This window comes from Mirounga leonina, unplaced genomic scaffold (assembly GCF_011800145.1).
Source record: "Mirounga leonina isolate KUSES-001 unplaced genomic scaffold, KU_Mleo_1.0 Mir_97, whole genome shotgun sequence".
Classification (NCBI taxonomy): domain Eukaryota; kingdom Metazoa; phylum Chordata; class Mammalia; order Carnivora; family Phocidae; genus Mirounga; species Mirounga leonina.
The window spans coordinates 5,688,606-5,708,184 of record NW_023270889.1 but is presented as its reverse complement, the minus strand read 5'-3'; the positions used below and the strand labels follow the sequence as shown (position 1 = coordinate 5,708,184).

General features: G+C 40.2%; 1 protein-coding gene across 4 annotated transcripts in view; it reads left to right on the top strand.

The window, feature by feature from the left end:
* The first annotated feature begins 1,730 nt into the window (after positions 1 to 1,730).
* The window catches only part of LOC118006484 (tetratricopeptide repeat protein 33), a 32,555-nt gene continuing 14,706 nt past the window's right edge, over positions 1,731 to 19,579 (top strand). Inside the window, exons 1-2 of one of the 4 annotated variants that reach the window (XM_034999160.1) lie at positions 1,731 to 1,846; positions 5,701 to 5,922. In XM_034999160.1, coding sequence (XP_034855051.1) covers positions 5,702 to 5,922 — 221 coding nt within the window. In that variant the 5' untranslated portion in view covers positions 1,731 to 1,846; position 5,701. The other 3 variants (XM_034999159.1, XM_034999158.1, XM_034999161.1) reach the window with 3 other exon arrangements.

Genomic DNA, 19,579 nt, shown 5'->3' with positions numbered 1-19,579 from the left:
ACATGGCCGTGTCAGCTTCTCCCCATATTAAGAAACATGCCACTGCCTTTGTGTCTTTTATAATTAATATCAGAAGTTATATACTTCTATATGATACATTTTTTTTTAAAAGATTTTATTTATTTATTTGAGAGAGAGACTGAGAGAGCGAGCACATGAGAGGGGGGAGGGTCGGGAGGGTCAGAGGAAGAAGCAGACTCCCTGCCGAGCAGGGAGCCCGATGCCGGACTCGATGCCGGGACTCCAGGATCATGACCTGAGCCGAAGGCAGTCACTCAACCAACTGAGCCACCCAGGCGCCCTATATGATACATTTCTATATGACAGTATATTATTGGCAACACCGTAAATTGTTTCTCTTGAAATTAACAGACTCCATTTGTTTATTTTCATGGTAAGGCACGTCACAAACCCAAGCCTGAATAACCAGAGGGACTGCTCATGCTGTTTTTCTCAATAAGAGTTGTATTCCACAAAAAAGTATCTACTTCAGTTTATAATGCAATCTCACAAGTGCTTTTACTTGAGACCTCATACTCCAATATACAGGAGAAGTACTTTATGAGTATTAAGGGTCATTTTAATAAAATAAGTTTTAGTGCTTCATGAAGGACATTCTTGAGTGTATTATGTATGTATGTATGTATGTATGTATGTATGTATGTACTATGAGTGTGGTGGAGAAGAATACAAGGACAACTAGCAGAGTGTGGTATCACTGCCTTGATTCCAGCTGAGCTGCCATCAGTCTTACCCATCACTGCTTTCCCATTATCAGTGCAATGTCAACATTGTGAAAAAGGCAAATGATGTCTTCCTGTGACTCGAAAATAGTTTGAAAAGGTCTTGGCAACCCTCAGGGATCTGAGGATCACCTTGGAGCATCATTGTTCCACAACAGCGGTTCTCAGTGGGGCAGGGGTGGGGAACGATTTTTCTTCCAGGGACATTTGGCAATGACTGGAGACAATTTCGGTTGTCACAACTGGTGGTAGTGGGTGGGAGTGGATGCTAATGGCATCTAGTGGGTAGATCCAGGGATGCTGCTGAATATCCTACCCCGCACAGAAAAGCCTCCCTTTCCCCAACAAAGAGGATACGGTTTGAAATATAATGCTGAGGTTGAGAAAGCCTGGTCTACAAAAATGATACTCGCACAAGAGAGCTATATCAATAAATTGACAATCTTAATTTTTCAATTTCCTAAACAGTTCTCTGTGTTACATTGCCCCACTTCATTATTTTCAAGACATAAACCACAGCTACTTTCAAGTTATAATTCTTTTGGGCCCAACTTACTTGTTTTTTTCCAACTGAAGCCTACAGTTGAACCACGGGCCCCCCGATCTGCTCCCCTGGTCCCCTTTCCCATGGACTTTTTCTTCTGTCCTTTGTGTCTGGCCGGTCTCTTTGCTAGGCTGTAAAGTCCTTTAGGGCAGGGTCCTATCATAATGCCATGAGCTACCCCCAAATCCCCCAGCCTCATCTGTTTCACCCGCCGACCGAAAGGGGCGTGCAGTCTGGCCCGAGCTGCCTCTCTCTGCGCGCACCTCAACGTGCGCAGCCGTAGTTTCCCGCGCTCACGCACTGCGGTCACCCGTGCGCCAGATGCTCGCGGCTGCTACTAGAGGGCGCTCCGGCCCCGGGTGGCTCAAACTACAAATCCCAGAGGGTAATGGGGTGGGGACGGCCGCAGTGACTTCTGGGATTTGTGGTCCCGAGAAAGGGATTGGCAACCACAAGGGCTCTGAGAGTCGCCTCTTCCTTGCCCTTCTCTCTGCATGGGTCCGACGGCCCGGGTCGGCCAGGCCAATTTCTTGGGAGACCTGGCACCAAAGGCAGGCTGGTAGGCCGTCGGGCATGTTAGCTTCCGTTTCCGGTGGGAAAAGGGCAAGCACAATGTAAACACGGGACCAGGGGAGTGGTCATCAGGTAACTGGGGTTTACGCTGACCGTGGTGGAAGCCGGAGGAAGTGGAGGAAAATAAGGCTGGTGGGTCTTGTGATTAGGGGAGAAAGGACCTTCAGACGTCGGAGTTGACACCCAACAGGGGTGTGGCAGAGCCGGGACACTAAGGTTGGTCTCTAGAGAGGAGCAGTTCTAGGGGGTCGGGCCCTCCGTTACGCCCGCGTCAGGAGCGGCTTCCGCGTTTCCACGGCGGCCGGTGCGGCTTTGACCTTCCCTTAGCGGTGGGAGGAGCGGCGCCGAGCTTGCTTCACACCCCGCGATGGGGGTGTCTGCAGTTGAGGACGGCCTGGTGAACTCGCGGGTGACGTCCAGTGCAGCCTTTATGAACTTCGCACGGGGAACTTGCTAATACAGGTTTCTCTCTTGCGGGGACATTTTTGGGTAAATTGCTTCTTGAATTTCTTACCTCTGAGTACATCCCGGTACCCGAAGGATGCTGTTTCGATTTCCTAATGGTGTTCATCTGGTGGTTTCTCACCTTGGGTGCTGCATCCTCCGATGCAGTGAGGACAGGCATTCTCGGCTTGTGGCTGGGTGAACTGTCCAGCCTTCCACAGTAACTGAATGCATACTGTAAGGATCATTGTACCAGCAGAAGAATTTAGAACACAACTTTGTTGTTTAGAGTTTTCATGGTGTTCATTAACTATAAGTCTGTATAAATTGAATTTGTGTTGTTTCATGAGGTTAACGTGAAACCTATATGATTATGATTTACCCATATGACTTCTTATCCAGGGGAAAACACCTCAAGGCTAGGATGTTGGCGCCTTGTGCATCTAATTATAGATTGAGGAAAGCCTTATTTATAAAAAGTCAGATAACCTTAGAGGAACAATAAACTAGTACTAATTAAGATACTTGAATCAACTCTGAGTGTTAAGTTTTTCAGGCTAGAAACTGTTTTGCATATATCCTAGGACTCACCCTCCTTTGAAGGCTGGCTAACTTTTACTTTTCAAGATTTATCAGGCTCCCCTCCAAGAAGCCTCAAGTGTCTCCACTGAAGTCATAGTATCCTTTGTTTACTCTCTAATAGCACTTATTCTGGAGTGTATTGACTATGCTCTTGTGATCTCCAGACAGTTTTGAAGAAAATACAAAGCTGTGCTAATGGCCTTGGTCACAGATTCATGCTTTTTAACCTGGTAAAAAGGTTGATACTGTTTTCTATCTTTATTCATCCCTTATTGTTGCTTTTCCTATTTTCCCATCCTCTATAATGACTATTTTGGAACTTTTCTATTCTTCTCAAGTACTCAAATCTATTTTTCCCTTTACTTGGAGCAGATGACTAGCTGCCTATTTCTTTGGGAAATGTGAAGCTTAGGGGTAGGAAATCCTTCATTGTCTTTTCCACCTATCCCTGAACTTGCCTGTACTTTTCACTCAGTATTATCTCTTGTCTGAGAGGAATGTATTCTTGCTCTCTTCAAGGCTAAACTTGTCAATTACTAGTGGACATTAGGCCTTTTATATCCCTGTAATGTCATTCTCTCCTCACATCCACAGCCTCTGATCTCTAGAAGAGCTTAACGGATTTGTGGAGGAAGATGGCAGAAACACCTGAGGCACTGTTGTGTGTGACTTTTTCACACATGGTAGAGAACCACCATCTGGGGTCTTTGACATTTAGAACAATGGTTTGGGTTGGAGGATGGGGGAGGGTAATGGGAGTCTGATTACCTATTAATTTTTTAAAAAAATGTATGTGGGTCTCTGTTCCTTTTTCCTTTCCTCTCCACCTTAACCGCTGCTCCCAATAATATAGACCTGACCAATGATTTCTAATGTAATTTGCCTTTAGTAAATACACCAGGTTTTCATCTGTTAACAGGGTTCTCATACTACCTGGTTCCTCACATTGCTGATTTAGAAACAAAGTTCCATTTGGAAACTTGAAGCCAGAAAATGTAATCATCCTCCTTCTTGTCATAGGGACAGTCATAAACACAAGAGTTCTTATCTAGATATCCTGATATCTTATGAGACCTCCCTAATGATTTATTCTCTTACATTGTCTTCTCTCTGTTCCACAGTAATCACACTTCATTTTGAGCCGTTTCTTGGTTCTTCCCCTAAGTTACTTACAGTCCCCTTCAAACATAGGAAACTCATTCTTCTATATTATAACACGTCTGGGGAGAGAGTTTGGCATTGTCCTAATTCCCTAGTATAGCTTATAATACATTACTCCCCTGGGCTTCTTGAACAATCCCTGTTCCAGTGGAGAGCATGTGGTTCACCCGAATCTGCCTGTGCGTTTCTTGATGGCTACAATTTATTGAAACTTCCTTGAATTCATTAGGAATGTAGGCACATGACCTGTAATTTTCTTACCCCTCTAAGTTCTTTTTTTTTAAGATTTTATTTATTTATTTGACAGAGTGAGAGAGGGAACACAAGCAGGGGGAGTGAGAGACCTACTGAGCAGGGAGCCCGATGTGGGACTTGATCCCGGGACCGTAGCATCATGACCTGAGCCGAAGGCAGACGCTTAACGACTGAGCCACCCAGGCACCCCACCCCTCCAAGTTCTGCCATTATCTTGGGCCTTTTCATGTGAATAACTTCATAGTCCCTTTTACTTTTTTGTCCCCTTCCTTCTGTTGATTACTTATATTTTATTTCAGCCATGTACATCAGTAATCTTGGATCCCTCAATAAGTCCCTTCTCTAAATAAATACTTGTTGAATGCTTCTATGTTTTTTTTTAATTTTGTTTCATCAATTGTCCTTTCTTTCTTATCCTTTACATTGTGTATCATTGCTGCTTTACAAAACAGTTTAACATTTGTTATCTTCTAGATTCACCCCGTAGTTCTGTGAATTAAGTTATTTATCAAGTTTGACTCTTTTAAAAACTTCTTTATTGTGGAAAATTTCAAATGTTTACAAGAAAGGAAAGTACAAGAAATCCTGTGTACGTATCAACTAACTTTATCGATTATCAACCAGAGCTATCTTTTCATCTGTATTTCTCCTCTGTTGCCCCCCCCACCCCTGGTGATCACTTTGAAACAATTTATAGATATCATTTAATCTCATATGAAATATTTTAGTATATATTCCTAAAAGATAAGCATTCTTTTAATAAACATAATTATAATGGTATTATCATACCTTAAACAATAGTGATAATTCCTTGATATCATTAAATATCAGTGTTCTGATTTTCCCTAATATTTCATAACTATTTCCTCCCCATTGGCGTGTTTGAATCCAGAGCTAAACAAGATGCACACGTTATATTTGGTTAGTATGTCTCTGGAGTCTCTTTTTATCTCCATCTTTTTCTCTTTTTTCCCCTGGAAGGTTATTTCTTGAAGAAACCAGTTTTATTTTTCTTTAGTTTTTGTTATTTGCTCTCTTCATCTCTGACATGTTATCTAGCATGCTCATCTATATCACAGGTTTCTTATAAACTGTAAAGTTTGGTAGGCTTGATCTGATTCAGGATTAATTTTTGACTTCATATAGGTCAGAAGTTTTTGACCTTCATAGGTACTTCATAGGTGGAATGGCCCTTCCACCAGGAGATACTTACTGTCCAGTTGGCTTTCTTTATGATGTTAGCACCCTTTGTTGGTTATTGCTTTGATCCACTATTTAATTAGGAGTTTAAAAAGTGGTGACAGTCTGATTCTGTTATCCCTTCTTCACCTGTTATTTGGGGAACTTATATAAAAGGCCAACTTTGAATTTTAAAGCTGTTTCTTTGTAATTTCCCAGAATGGCTTCCTTTGGATGGAAGAGGAAAATTGGCGAGAAGGTCTCAAAGGTCACTTCCCAGCAGTTTGAAGCTGAAGCTGCCGATGAGAAGGATGTAGTTGAGAATGAAGAAGGGAACTGGCTTCATGCCATTAAACGTAGGAAAGAAATTCTCTTTGAGGGCTGTGCTGAGAAAAGTAAGCAGCTGAAGGATGAAGGAGCCAGTTTGGCTGAAAATAAAAGGTATGTTTTTAGAGTTTTCTTATAGAGAACAGTTTACATTTCTGTCAGTAATGAGATGAAGAGTTATGAATTCTATAAATTCATGTTTTAAAAATCTGATCTAGGTGCTAAATTAATCAAATAAGTAAGGAGTTTTAAAGACCTTTAAACAGTCCCATGAAGTCTGAAAGTTTGTGGAAGAGTCTTTAAGATTCTTGGAATGTCTGCTTTGCCATCATTTTTGTTCTGTCTGAAGAAGGGTAAATGCTAAGTAAAATGTAATCCAAGTTCTTGGTTGGTAGGAAATAGTTTAATTTCTGGAAACTTCCTCCTTGTGTTATTATATACCAGACAAATTAGGTGTTTCCTGAAGGGCTTTGAGGGCATGTGCTTTTTTTTTTTTTTAAAAGGTGTTCAGTTATCCTTTTCCATTGGCTTTTATATACTTCCATAAATATGGTTGGTGCACAGGAATTTGACAACAGTTTCATTTATCCTCAGGCCTTCCTCAGCTAACCTCTTATACTTCTCCTATTCACCCTTTACCCTTTTCTTTTCTTTTTTTTTTTTTTAAAGATTTTATTTATTTGTCAGAGAGAGAGCGAGCAAGCACAAGTAGCGGGAGTGGCAGGCAGAGGGAGAAGCAGGCTTCCCGTGGAGCAGGGAGCCCGATGTGGGGCTCGATCCCAGAACCCTGGGATCATGACCTGAGCCGAAGGCAGATGCTTAACGACTGAGCCACGCAGGGCCCCTCCCTTTACCCTTTTCTGTTTTCCTTTTTTTTTTTTTCCCTACTTTCTTGTTCCTTTTCTCCTGTCTCTGATTAGGTCTTTCAGTGGGACCAAAAATCATTCTTTCACAAATCAGTGGGGACTGGACCCATTGATTAGTAGATTCTATAGAGAAAGCTGGAATTCTCTACAGAGGAAAAGAAAATGATCTGTATCTAAAAGCACATACAAAGATGGACTCTAGAGAGCTAAAAAAAAATCTCAGTGTGAAATGTAAAACTACACAGTTAATGAAAGAAAATATGGAAGGGTATCTTTATAACATAGAGGTAGAGAAGGACATTTTTATTTTTAAAAATTTCAAATCTATATTAGAGTTGAAATAATAGTTCAATCCCTGTGTTCCTGCTAGCTAGATAAAAAATTCCAATAATTGCTTTATTTATCTATTTCTATACATACATATACATACACTGACATGTAATTATAAATTTACAGTTTTTTTTTTGTGATCTGTTTGAAAGTAAGTTGTAGACGTAATGACACCTCTCTCCTAATTTAGCGTGCTTTTTATAAGAATAAGGATATTTTGGAGTACCTAGCTAGCTCAGTCAGTGAAGCGTGTAGCTCCTGATCTCTAGGTCGTGAGTTCGAGCCCCATGTTGGGCATGGAGCCTACTTAAAAAAAAAAAGAATAAGGATATTCTCTTACTAAAGACCATAACTGTCAAATCTGTGAACATTAACAATTCTGTAAACTAATATGCAGTCCATATTTAGATTTTTCTAATTTTCTTTCTTTCTTTTTTTTTTTTTTAAAGATTTTATTTATTTGACAGAGTGAGAGAGTACAAGCAGGGGGAGCAGTAGAAGGAGAGGGAGAAGCAGGCTTCCCGCCAAGCAAGGAGCCCGATGCGGGACTCGATCCCAGGACCCTGGGATCATGACCTGAGCTGAAGGCAGATGCTTAACGACTGAGCCACCCAGGCGCCCCACGATTTTTCTAATTTTCATTGAAATGCCTTTTACAGTTTTGGTTTTTTTTTTTCAACCAGGATCCAATCAGAGTTCATACATTCCATATTTTTGTTATATCTCTTTAGTGTTTACTTAGGTCCCCTACTTTATCCCCCATGATACTGACCTTTTTGAAGAGTCTAGACCAATTTTCTATTTGATTGTTCCCATATGGATGTCATTTAATTTGTTCCTCTATCTCATGTGTTTCTTATAAACCGAGGTGTGGAGATTTGATTTAGATTCTGATTGACTTTTTGGCAAGAGTACTTAATAGTCAGGTTTGTACTTTCTACTGTATCATAGTAGGAGAGGAATAATATCAGGTTGTCATCAATGCAGCCATTTGAAAGACATTATGCCTGTGTCAGTCTGTTTGCTGTGTTTAGTATCGCTGAAAGTCATATTTTAATAAAAATCTTGAAACATTGGGGTGCCTGGGTGGCTCAGTCAGTTAAGTGTCTGCCTTCGGCTCAGGTCATGATCTCAGGGTCTTGGGATCGAGTCCCGCATCGGGCTCCCTGCTCAGCAGGGAGTCTGCTTCTTCCTCTCTCCACTCGTGCACGCTCTCTCTCTGTATCTCTCAAATAAATAAATAAAATGTTTTTAAAAATATTTTTTTTATCCTTAGTGAAGGAAATATACTGTATCTTTCAAATAAATAAATAAAATATTTAAAAAATATATTTTTTTATCCTTGGTGAAGGAAATATAGTAAGAGAATTACACTAATCAACATAAGGAGTGTTGTTTTATTTGCATTGAGGATATGATTTTGAGAAAATATATGTATGGCAGCAGGAGTAGTATCTGAATAGGTCAGTGTTTAGGACAATACTCTTCAGATCATCTAAAGATCTAAAATCAGGCCTGTGTGCCTTTGACTGGTATCTTCCATGTGGTAATGAGAAATTTGAGAAATTAAAAATAGTACTGAACAAAAGGCAGTTTTTTTCTTTGTTCTTTTTTCTTCCTCCCTAATTAAAATTGGTGAGGGTGGGTATAAGATTCCTTGTTAGTCATTTTTGTCATGAATGAGTCAAAGTTGAAGAAACAACATTTTAGTTTCTAGATCTGTTTTTATTTTTGATTCTTGGAGTAATCTTTTATTAATGTATTTTAATATAAAACATCAAATGGTGCCTAAACTATAATATATTAGCACCTCAAATTGAAAATGAATGATGGAAAATAAATAACAATCAAGGACAATTAACATGTTACATTATATTCTGAATTCTATTTATGGTATTTTAGGCATAAAAAGTTTTCTTCTGTAGAACTTTGCAAAATTGACCGTTCTGTCTTATTCAGAAGAAAACCCACTGTAAATTTTCCACATTCAGGAAATCGTTTTTAGAACATCGATGAAACATCTTTAGAAATTCCTGTAAATGCCTGTTAAAAGCTCATTGACTTTGTTTTTGCCCTTTTCTCTAGACCACACTAGTGAGCAGGAGGGAAAAGCTATTCAGTTATTGCCATGGGAGTCCCTCTGAATTTCCTGTGGTACAAGGGAGATAGTAACTCTGTAGATAAACAAAATGACTCTTGTTTTCTGCCTGCATGCCAAAACATTGAGTCATTTCACCAAAATCAGCTGGGTTGGATGCTTTATTTTGAATGAAGAACACTGTGAAATGATTGAGTTTTTTTTGCTGGTTAGCATTTGTTTTGGAGTAATATATACACAGCTTTAGAAGATAACTAAACAGAATAAAAGGAATCTAGTGGGATTGAACAGTTTGGCAACTCTGTGCCAAAACTAAATAGAAATAATAGTTTAAAAAGACCTAATATTAAACTTAATATGAGGAGTAAAACATAATATAAGGAGGAATAGTGAAGCTAAATTAAAAAAAAGAAACACTTCAAAACCTCAGTGCCTGTCTTCTGAATCAACTTCATTTTTTTTTTTTTTAATTTATTTATTTGACAGAGAGAGAGATAGCGACAGCAGGAACACAAGCAGGGGGAGCGGGAGAGGGAGAAGCAGGCTTCCCGCGGAGCAGGGAGCCCGATGCGGGGCTCGATCCCAGGACCCTGGGATCATAACAACTGAGCCACCCAGACACCCCATGAATCAACTTCATCTTTAAGCATCCTCATTATCACTACATTTTAGCCACACTGGCCTTCCTTGTGTTTTTGAACACAGTTTTTATACAACTTTGTCCTATGATGCTCTGTCTGAAAAGCTCTTATCTTCTGTTTTCTGATGTCTCTCTTCTTGTCCTTCTTATCTCTACTCACATGTGGTCATCTCCGTGAGTCCCTCTCTGAGCATCCAGTCGAAGGTAGTGCCCCCAAATTAGAACAGTTTGTGGCACCTATCAGACCCTCAAATGAAGCTGTAAACGTAATGAAATTCCGATCAAAATCCCAGCAGGCTTGATTTTGTAGTAATTGACAAGCTTATTCTAAAATTCATATGGAAATGCAAAGAATCTAGACTGGCTAAAACAAATTTATGGACCAAAAAATATGTAGAGAACTTACACTTCTTTATTGCATCAGCACATTCTTGAATGCTGTGCCTTAATAGTGTCATTGTGAGAATGGACATCTACAGATCATGAAAAGAATATAAGGTACAGAAATGACTCACATTTATGTGCTAGTTGATCAGAGTTAAAACATGTGGTTATCAAAAGGCATAATTAAAAAAATGAAAATTCAGGCCACAGACTGGGAGAAAATATCTATAATGCATATATCTGACATAGGACATTTTCCTAGACTACATAAGGCACTCGCACAACTCAGTGGCAAGACACTAGCCAATTAAAGAATGGATACAAAGTTTGACCTGGAGCTTTACAAAAGAAGATACATGAATGGCCAGTAAGCACATGAAAAGCTGCTCAGCATGATTAGTCACCAGGAAACTTCAAATTAAAACCACAGCATATTACTGCATAACCACTAGAATGCTAAAATTGAGAAGACTGACAATATCAAGCGAGGATGTGGAGCAACTCAAACTTTCAAGCCATTGTTCATGAAAATGTAGAGTTAAACATACAGCTTACCATACAATCCAGCAGTCTATTCCCTCCAAGGTATTTATTCAGGAGAAAGGAAAACATAGATTCACTCAAAGACTTACATAACAATGTTCCTAGTAGTTTTATTATTTATTTTTTTAAAGATTTTATTTATTTATTTGACAGAGAGAGAGCACAAGTAGGCAGAGAGGCAGGCAGAGGGAGAGGGAGAAGCAGGCTCCCCGCTGAGCAGGGAGCCCGACGCGGGGCTCAATCCCAGGACCTTGGGATCATGACCTGAGCCGAAGGCAGCGCTCAACCGACTGAGCCACCCAGGCGCCCCTGTTCCTAGTAGTTTTATTCACAGTGGCCATGAAGTGGAAACAATCAAAATGTCCATCAACAGGTGAATGGATAAATCAATTGTGGTGTATCTATCCAGTAGTATCCTATGGAGCAAGGAAAAGGAATGATTGATACATCCAAGAGTTATTATGCTCAGAGAAAGAAATCAGAGTGTATATTATCTGTCTCTGTGTAAATCTCTCTAAAGACAAATCTAATCTATAGTGACAATCCTATTGAGTGATGAAAAGGAGTGATTGGTGCATCAAAAAATCATTATGTTTAGAGAAAGAAGTCAAAGAGGGCATACTGTCTGATTCCATCTATGTAAATCCCTAAATGGAACTCTATAGTGTTTGTCTGGAGCCAGAAATTGGGGTGGGTTGACTGCAAAAGGGCCTAGGGAACATTTTAGGTTAATAAAAATGTTCTTTATTATGAATAGTTGTGGTATTTACATGGGTGTATACATTTGTAAAAACTCATTGAAGGGCATGCTTAAAATGGGTACATGTTTTGGCATCTAGATTATACTCCAGTAAATTTGATTGAAAAAAAAAATCAGGGGCGCCTAGGCAACTTGGTGGGTTGAGCATCTGACTCTTGATTTCAGGGTCACCGTTTAGCCTTTTAAATTATTTCCTGTGCTCTGGGAGCAGTGGCAGAAGTCCCCCGTCTGGAAGTGGGGAGGGGGAATTTTGCAGTTGTACATACTCCCAATTCTCAAGTTAGAATCTCACCTCAAGTTAGCCTCTCAGAGGTTGTATAAAATCATGTCACCTTTTTTAGTTCTTTTTTTCTCTTTTGTAAAATGATGGTAAAGATAAGTGCATCAAAATATGGAACAGCTTTGAACTTGGAATGAGTACTGATCATCAGAATGGTAGAGAAGTAGGGATGCCTCTAGAGGAATTGCTAGAGATGGAGGAAGGGAGGAAGGTTGATGAAGAGGGAACCGCTTGTACTTCCTAGGATACAAGCTTTTGCCTCCTTGTGATTTTCTTCCTTCCTTCCCTCCTTTCTTCCCTCTCTCCCTCCTTCCTTCCTTTTCTTTCTTTCCTCTGTCTTTTTTGCACTTAATATTTTCTAATTTAGTTTTATTTAGCACTTGGAGTGTGATCTGAACACATGAAATGTAGCGCAATCCAAGTGTGTTAATGTCATCCTTCCTCAAAAGGCAGCACAAGTTTTTGGCATTATAGTCTCCTGCTGTCAGTTTACTTCATTGGTAACTAACTACTCTTAGAAAACTTTCGTTTGCAATTGAATGGTTTTTAAGATCTGAAGTTCTAACTTACAGTATTTATGATTCTTTGTAACCAAAAACTGGTGTTCTCTTCTATCTAAACACTAAGTAATTTTGATGCACAGGGACAGTATTGTGAATATAGTGAATAAGAGTGTGGATTTTGAAGTCATTTTACCTCTGTTCAGATCCTAGCTTTATCATGTCTGTCTGTAAAACCTTTGGCAGATTATTAACTTTTTAAGTGTCAATTCCTCATGTGTAAAATGGTAAGACTTCTCTCATAGACAATTGGAGGATTAAAAGGCAAGTCCATGTGAAAGAGCTTAACATGTCACCTAGCCCCTCGGAAACATTCAATAAATGTACTTCAGGTATTGTATTTTAGGATTTTATATGTGATTGGCACATTTCATGTAATGTTAAGATTTTTTATAAGTTATTTTGTGCAGACACCTTTTGTGCAGAATCTTTCCTAACTGGGTTATACCTCTCAGGAGTCACAGTGTGTCCCAGCTTTGATATGTTGGCTTTCAAGGTTTCAACCACTAGAGGGTGATGTTTGATCATGTAGCTAAATTGTCTGATTTTCCTCTGTGGAAATTAGTGTATGTGTGTGAAGCAGAAATATAATTAGAATTTACCGTGAATCTTATCTCTTGTCTAGAAAAGTATACGTATCAAAGTGAACGTGAAGGCAGTCTGGCTGTGTGGCACGCATTTTATTGACATCAGCATGGATCTATTTAATGACCGTGATCTTCATTTAGATGGCATCTGTTCCTCCCTCTCTTTTGGTTTCTTCTCACTGGTGTACAAATAATACCTTGATAACAACCATTTAAAAAGCTTCCCTTGCCTGCACATGCCCTACCATTTCTTCACTCCCCTTTCACCACAAACTTCATTTCTTGATGAATCATCCTCTGGGTCTATTCCAGTCATGTTTCTATTCCCACTGGTCCCCGCAGCCACTCTTGTGAAGGTTTTATGACCTCTGATCATCATGTCCCTGTTCCCATTCACAGTACCTGTCATCATTCAGAGTAGTTGACCCTTGTCTTCCTAAATACACTGCTGTCTCATCTACAGCACCACACTCAGGTTTTCTCTTTTGTCTCACTGTCCACTTCTTAATCTTCTTTGCTTCCTCCTCTTGTGTTCATTTTCCAAATATTGGTGGGCCGCAGTATTTAGGAAGTACTTCTTGTCTTTTCTATATCCTTTTTTCCCCCTTCTTAAACTTACATAGTCTCCTCCTTTCAGTACCTCTCTATACCGATAACTACCGAATATGCCTGGAGTGCTGTCTTCCCGCCTGAATTCCGACTCTTAAATCTCCAGAGCTTACTTTATACCCACTTGGATGTCTAATTCATATCTCAAATTGAACATGTACTAAGGAGAACTCTTGATTTGTCTTGCAAACATCTGGTACATTTTAGTCTTCCCCATGTCAATAAAAGGCATCGCCATTTACCCAGTTACTTAAGCCTAAAGCCAGGAGGCAGCTCCACGGGGTTCTGTGCCAGTACAGAGCTAGTCAGCCCCAGGCACCCCTGACTGCCCGCCCCACCTGCTGTTCTCACGGTCGTAAAGCCCTGGCAGCTGCTGCTGGTCAGCCCAGATAGCCCGCATTCATGGTGCTACCTGACGATCCAGCGATGGTTCACAGCTTGACACTGGCCAGATTGGACCCAGAGGTGCTCTGGAGCAAGTGGTTCACACACTGAGAAGTGTGAAGGGTTAAAACCTCGTGGGGTAGAATTTGGTGGGAGACAGGGTAAGGAAGGGAGCCGGCAGAGAAATTCTTTTCCCTTCTTCCTCTTACTGGACAGTTTCCAAGACACACAGGTTTTGTACAGTCTTCTGAAGAAGTTCTACAAGATTAGCAGTCATCTGTTTGGTTTTGAAGCTGTTGCCAGCTTAGCAGTTGCCTTGTATTTATTCTCCCTCTTTCCTGCCTGCCTTCTCTTTTTTTCCCCTCACTCTTCCTTCCCTGGGATCCTGCCCCCCACAAAGAGTAAGCTTCGGCCTCAAGCTCTGTTTCCCAGGGAACCCGAGCTAAGATGGCATCCTGGATTCTTTTCTTTCTTTCTTTCTTTCTTTTTTTTTTGCTCCTCATATCCAGGTTAAGTTGACTTTATTTTTGAAACATATTCTAAATCTTCTTTATCCTCTCTGTTTTCATTGCTGTCATCCTAATCTAATCTACTCTCATCTCTTACCTGGGTCATTCAGGTGGTCTCCTAACAGCTTTCCTGTGCTCGTTCTTACCCCTCTACAGACCATTCTCCTCCCTGGGCCTGACTGATCTTTTCAAAATATAAATCATGTCTCTGTGTTGCATCAAATCTCTACAGATTCCTCATCACGCATGCGATTAAAGCCACGCTCATACCGTGGCCTCCTAGTTCCTAAGTGATCGGGGCTTTAGTTTGCTCTTGCACCTCTCATTCCCCTCCCTCCTCCTACTATATCCGTGCTGGTTGTCTTTCCTTTCCTCCAACAGTCAGGTGTTTGGCCCTCCCTTGCCTCGGGCACTTCCGTTTGTCCAAAATGAACTTTCTCCAGATCTGCAGTTAGCTGACTACTTTTTTGTCAGTCAGATCACAGCTCAGATGCCTTTCTAGAGAGATCTTTTCTTACCACGCATTTGGAGTAGCCATCTGGTTACTCCCTTTCACATTTCTCCGCTTTTTTTTTTTTTTTCATCCGCACTCATCATATTTTAACGTAGATTTGTTTTCTTTTTCTGCCTTCTTCCTGCATGCAAGCATTCTTGAATGGAAGATCTAGAAAAATAGTAGGGCCATTTTATATCTTGTTGAATGCTGCATCCTCAGTACCTAGACTACCTGGCCCAGAGAGGATGCTTAATAAATATCAAATGAACAAGCTGATAACTATAGAGCTCATTAAGCTTGAAGTGGTAGTAAATTAGAAGTCTGATTGGGAACCAAGTAGTTAAACACTTTGGCATTGCTGTCGCATAAATGAGTGTACTCACTTGCTTGGCTTGATCACCAGCTGTTCTTGACCTCGGTGTAGGGCTTACCTCATGCTGCCCCTGTGTGATCGCTGTGCCCGTTCTCTTTGCACTAGCTTACCAGCACTCGGTTAAGGTTGTCTTTAAACTGGCTGAATCAGACTTTGGTCACTTATTAACCACAGTGACTTTAAACCAAGTTTTTATCTTGTGACACTTCCTATCCAGCAGCTGCAGTAGGGCCGTGTCTGTTCAGTCTGTTCCAAACCGAAGTTGAATTAAGAGATATGCTAGAGCAGTTACGAGAGACCATTGATTATTGGGTGCCAAGTTTCCTGTGTTGCAAAAATGGAGGAACTGGGTGGTGCCACCCTTTGTTTGTAGGCCAGGAGAAGTTTATCAGGGAGAGATGAAAAATGAGGGCGGAAAGGGAATTCAGTAAGCTTATGGTAGTGAAGTAAATGCCCATCACTTGCTGCTTTTTAGCTGGTGGAAAACCCACTCACTTGTTCCTTTAAACCTTCGCATGCCCTGTGGGCATAAAGCACATTTCACTTAGCAAAGCCTTCAAAATGAAAGCAGCACCATTGAGTGGGGGGAGTGGACTTTTTTTTTTGCCCTCAAATCTGTGTGCCTGTGTTTGTACATGTATATGTTTGTATGCGTATCTGTGTATACCTGCTGCCTAATGAAAAAAACCAGAACCAGTGGTGGTCAGTGTTATCTGAACTTCTCATTTTGTATTTTGCGATAATGTAAGCAACTTGGGGGGTGGGAGGGTGGGGATGGGGGAGGCTGTCCTGTTTCTCAGGAATAACACTGTTGGCATTTTGGATGAGACAGGTCTTTGTTGATCAAGACTGCCCTTTGTCTTGCTGGTTGTTAGCACCCCCAAACCCTTGTTGCTAGTGCCTCTAAGTCATAATGACAACCAGAACCGCCTCTGTAAATTGATATAAGTGCTTGCCATGGGGTGGTAACGGTTCCTGGTTGAGTTAGGCAGAAAATAGGACTGAAGGTGAAAAGGACATTTGACAAATATGACAGATTTTAAGTGGTTGGACCAAGTAATGCAGGGGTTGGCAAACCACAGCCAGTTTTTATAAAGTTTTATTGGACGCAAACATGCACATTTGTTTATGTATTATCTGTGGCTGATTTTTGTGCGACAGCAGAATTGAGCAGTTGTGACGGAGACTGTATGGTCCACAGAGCCTGAAATACTCATTATGTGGTGCTTTACTGGACGGACCTTGGTCTCTGGACCAGCCCCTTTCTCTAAAGCCAGAGACTCCTGAAACCTCACACATCCCAGGGTCTTAAAGTTCTTCTGCTCTACCTAGAATTTTAATCTCTTGGTTCTTTCTACCCATATTCCCATTCTCCTAGTCTTGGGATTTCTTGTAATTTCTATGCCTGGAATGGTAAGCTGGAACAAAGTAAGAATTAAGGTATTTGCTACTTTTGTTTTAGGGTAAAATTTGTTTTCATTTCTTTCCTTTTTTTTTTTAAATGTATTTTCAGCATGCTAGTTCTTGTCCCCACCTTTCATGTCTTTCACGCTTTTCTTTGCTGCTTTCCAAGACTTCTCTTGAAGATAAGACAAATGAGGTAGATAGAATCTGGGATATTAGCACGTTCTGTGTGCCTGGCCATGTTCTGGGTGTTGTGGAGAGTACAGGTGAATCTACCCTTTGGTCCCTGAACTCATTAGTGAAGAGAAGATACAAATACGTGGAAAATTAGAGAAAAATGAAGTGGGAGACAGCATTGGGGTAGTTGGGAAAGCATTAGTCTTGTGACTGTAAGAGCTAGCTTCCTGGTTTTCACAGGATTAATACCATGTGCCTGTGGACTGGTCCCATAGCTGCTCTCTACCTTTGTTTCCTCTTCAGTAAAATGAGAACAAGTAATGCCAATCTTGGAGGACTTTTATGAGCACTAAGTGAATGGACTTTTTGTGAGAATAATTGTTTATTAAGTGATGGTATTGAAAGCACTTTGTAAAACAAAGTATTTTAGGAACATAAGTGATACTATGTGGTCAGGTGAGTGGTACTCATATGGTCTTCATGAAGAACGGAATTTTAACTTGGTCTTAGAGGAGAGAGAGCCTTTGAATAGTGAAGAGGGGGAGGAAGGAAATTCTAGATATTCATATGTTTGTGTACTGGGGGACCCCCATGAACAAAGAAAGACATGATATGTGGGTGGGGATTGGGCCCATACGCAGCTGAGTGGAGCAGAGTTGTGGGTGGGGGGTAGTAGAAAAAAGATTGGACTGATAAGCTAATACTAGAAGAAATAGATTCACTAGTTTTAAGTCCTATAGAATTGACTGCTACTCCATTTCTTAGAATATTATGAGTAGGAGGATTATTATGAAGGAATAACTTAATTTTTCAGAGAATAGAACATAGCAGATTTGCAAAGTTTTTCATGTTGTGTCTGAAATAACATTTGGAAATATTTAGAGATAGGCTGGAAGCCACCCATAATTTGCCTGAAGAAGTACAAACGCTTTCTTTTTAGGTGACATAGTTACCGATTTTAGATAAAGTATCATTAAAGCTTAGTGGATAATCACACCAGGAGACTATATTTCTTTTTTTTTTTTTTAAAGATTTTATTTATTTATTCATGAGAGACAGGAAGAGAGAGAGAGAGAGGCAGAGGCAGAGAGAAGGAGGCTCCCCACCGAGCAGGGAGCCCGATGCGGGACTTGACCCCAGGGCCCCAGGATCATGACCTGAGGTGAAAGCAGACGCTTAACCATCTGAGCCACCCAGGCGCCCCAGGAGACTAAATTTCTGGGCTGGATATACTTTTTGTTAAGAACATTATAGGGAATAGCTATAAAGAGTTGAAATGGGTGTTAAGTATTGTTGAGTGTCATGTACTTTTTTCTCCCCCTCCATTATCTGTTACATATGAGTTTTTCTAGTGCTTTTCTGAGATGTATCCTACATGGTCATGTGGACTTTATACTTTTTAACAAGTTGCTGGATTTGTTAATACTTTGGGATTTTTATGTTTAGCTTATGCACTAGAAAGTCTTCAGTGATTATTAGGATTCTCTTTTTTCAGATAATGTATCTTTCTTAGGACAAAAGCATTCTTTATTTTTATTGCTGGATTGTCCAAATATGCTGAAACGCATTAGGACTCTTAAGACTACATTTTTAACTGTGGTATTTAAAACTGTGGCTTAGGCAGTGGCAGCTATTTCGTGGTCAGGGCCATAATGCCCTCATTTATCCCACAAAGACTGTTTGCCACTCCTGTGTCTACCTTATTCCTTCAGAAATTATTGATATGTGTTAGGTCCTATCGTGTTAGGTGCTGCACCTGCATATACCGGGGTGTACACAGAGCTTCTGGTTTAAACAGACAGAGAAATAAATGTAAAGTTTCAAGTTCTATAAAGAAAAATAACTGGGTATCATGAGCCAATATTCGCAAGAATGATTTAGGCAAGGGGGTCAGAGTGAGCCTCTCTGACAAAGCACGAAGGCAAGTTGATGGGGTTTAGCTAGGGAAGGGAGTCCTATTTATTATTTTGCCTTTTGCATACTTTGTGATTTTGTCATATATTTGTCATTAAAATAAAATAAGGTCACTTGCTATAATCCTGCCCATTTATTTACATGTTTTAATTTGATTCAAATTATTCCATGATACTGGAATTAATGTCTAGTGAATTTTATTTTGTGACATTTGTGTGTATGCTCCATGAGTGAATAATAGAGATGGTAAAATAATTTTAAATGATCTCTATATCTGAAGTAGAAATTGGGAGATTAAAATTGTGACTTTTTACTTGTTTTAGAAAACAGGTTGTCTAGCGTGGTAAGGAGGAGAGGGCAGTTGCTTTTAATACAATAACAACTAAGAAACATCCTGCACTAGGTAGGAGTTGGCATCATTGTTTTAATTTGCTTTGGAAAATGACCTTTATTCAGTGTGTGTCCACCTTGATGTAATTTCAGAGCTCCTTCCTACTGTTTCCAGAGGTAATTGATCCACCCTAAGTTGTTTGTTCTCGTCTGTAATAAGTTAGACACTTTTAAGATATGTTTGTTCTTTTGTGTAAGTGAATAGTTGAAATTTAAATGATTACTGAAAGTGGACTTTTTGACTTAACCTAATCCTGTGTCCACATGATTTCAATAAGTGATCGTGACTAAAACTCAGAGCAGTTTAGGATTTATTTTTAAAGTCTACTTCTATCTTGTCCCTTGCCTGATAGACTCACACAGGGACTCTGGTCAGAGCAGCATCTCAGCGCTTCTTCCCAATCCATTTCCCCTTCCCCTAAACATGTGTGTTTTGAGAAAATATGCAGTGATTAGGAAGTATGTTT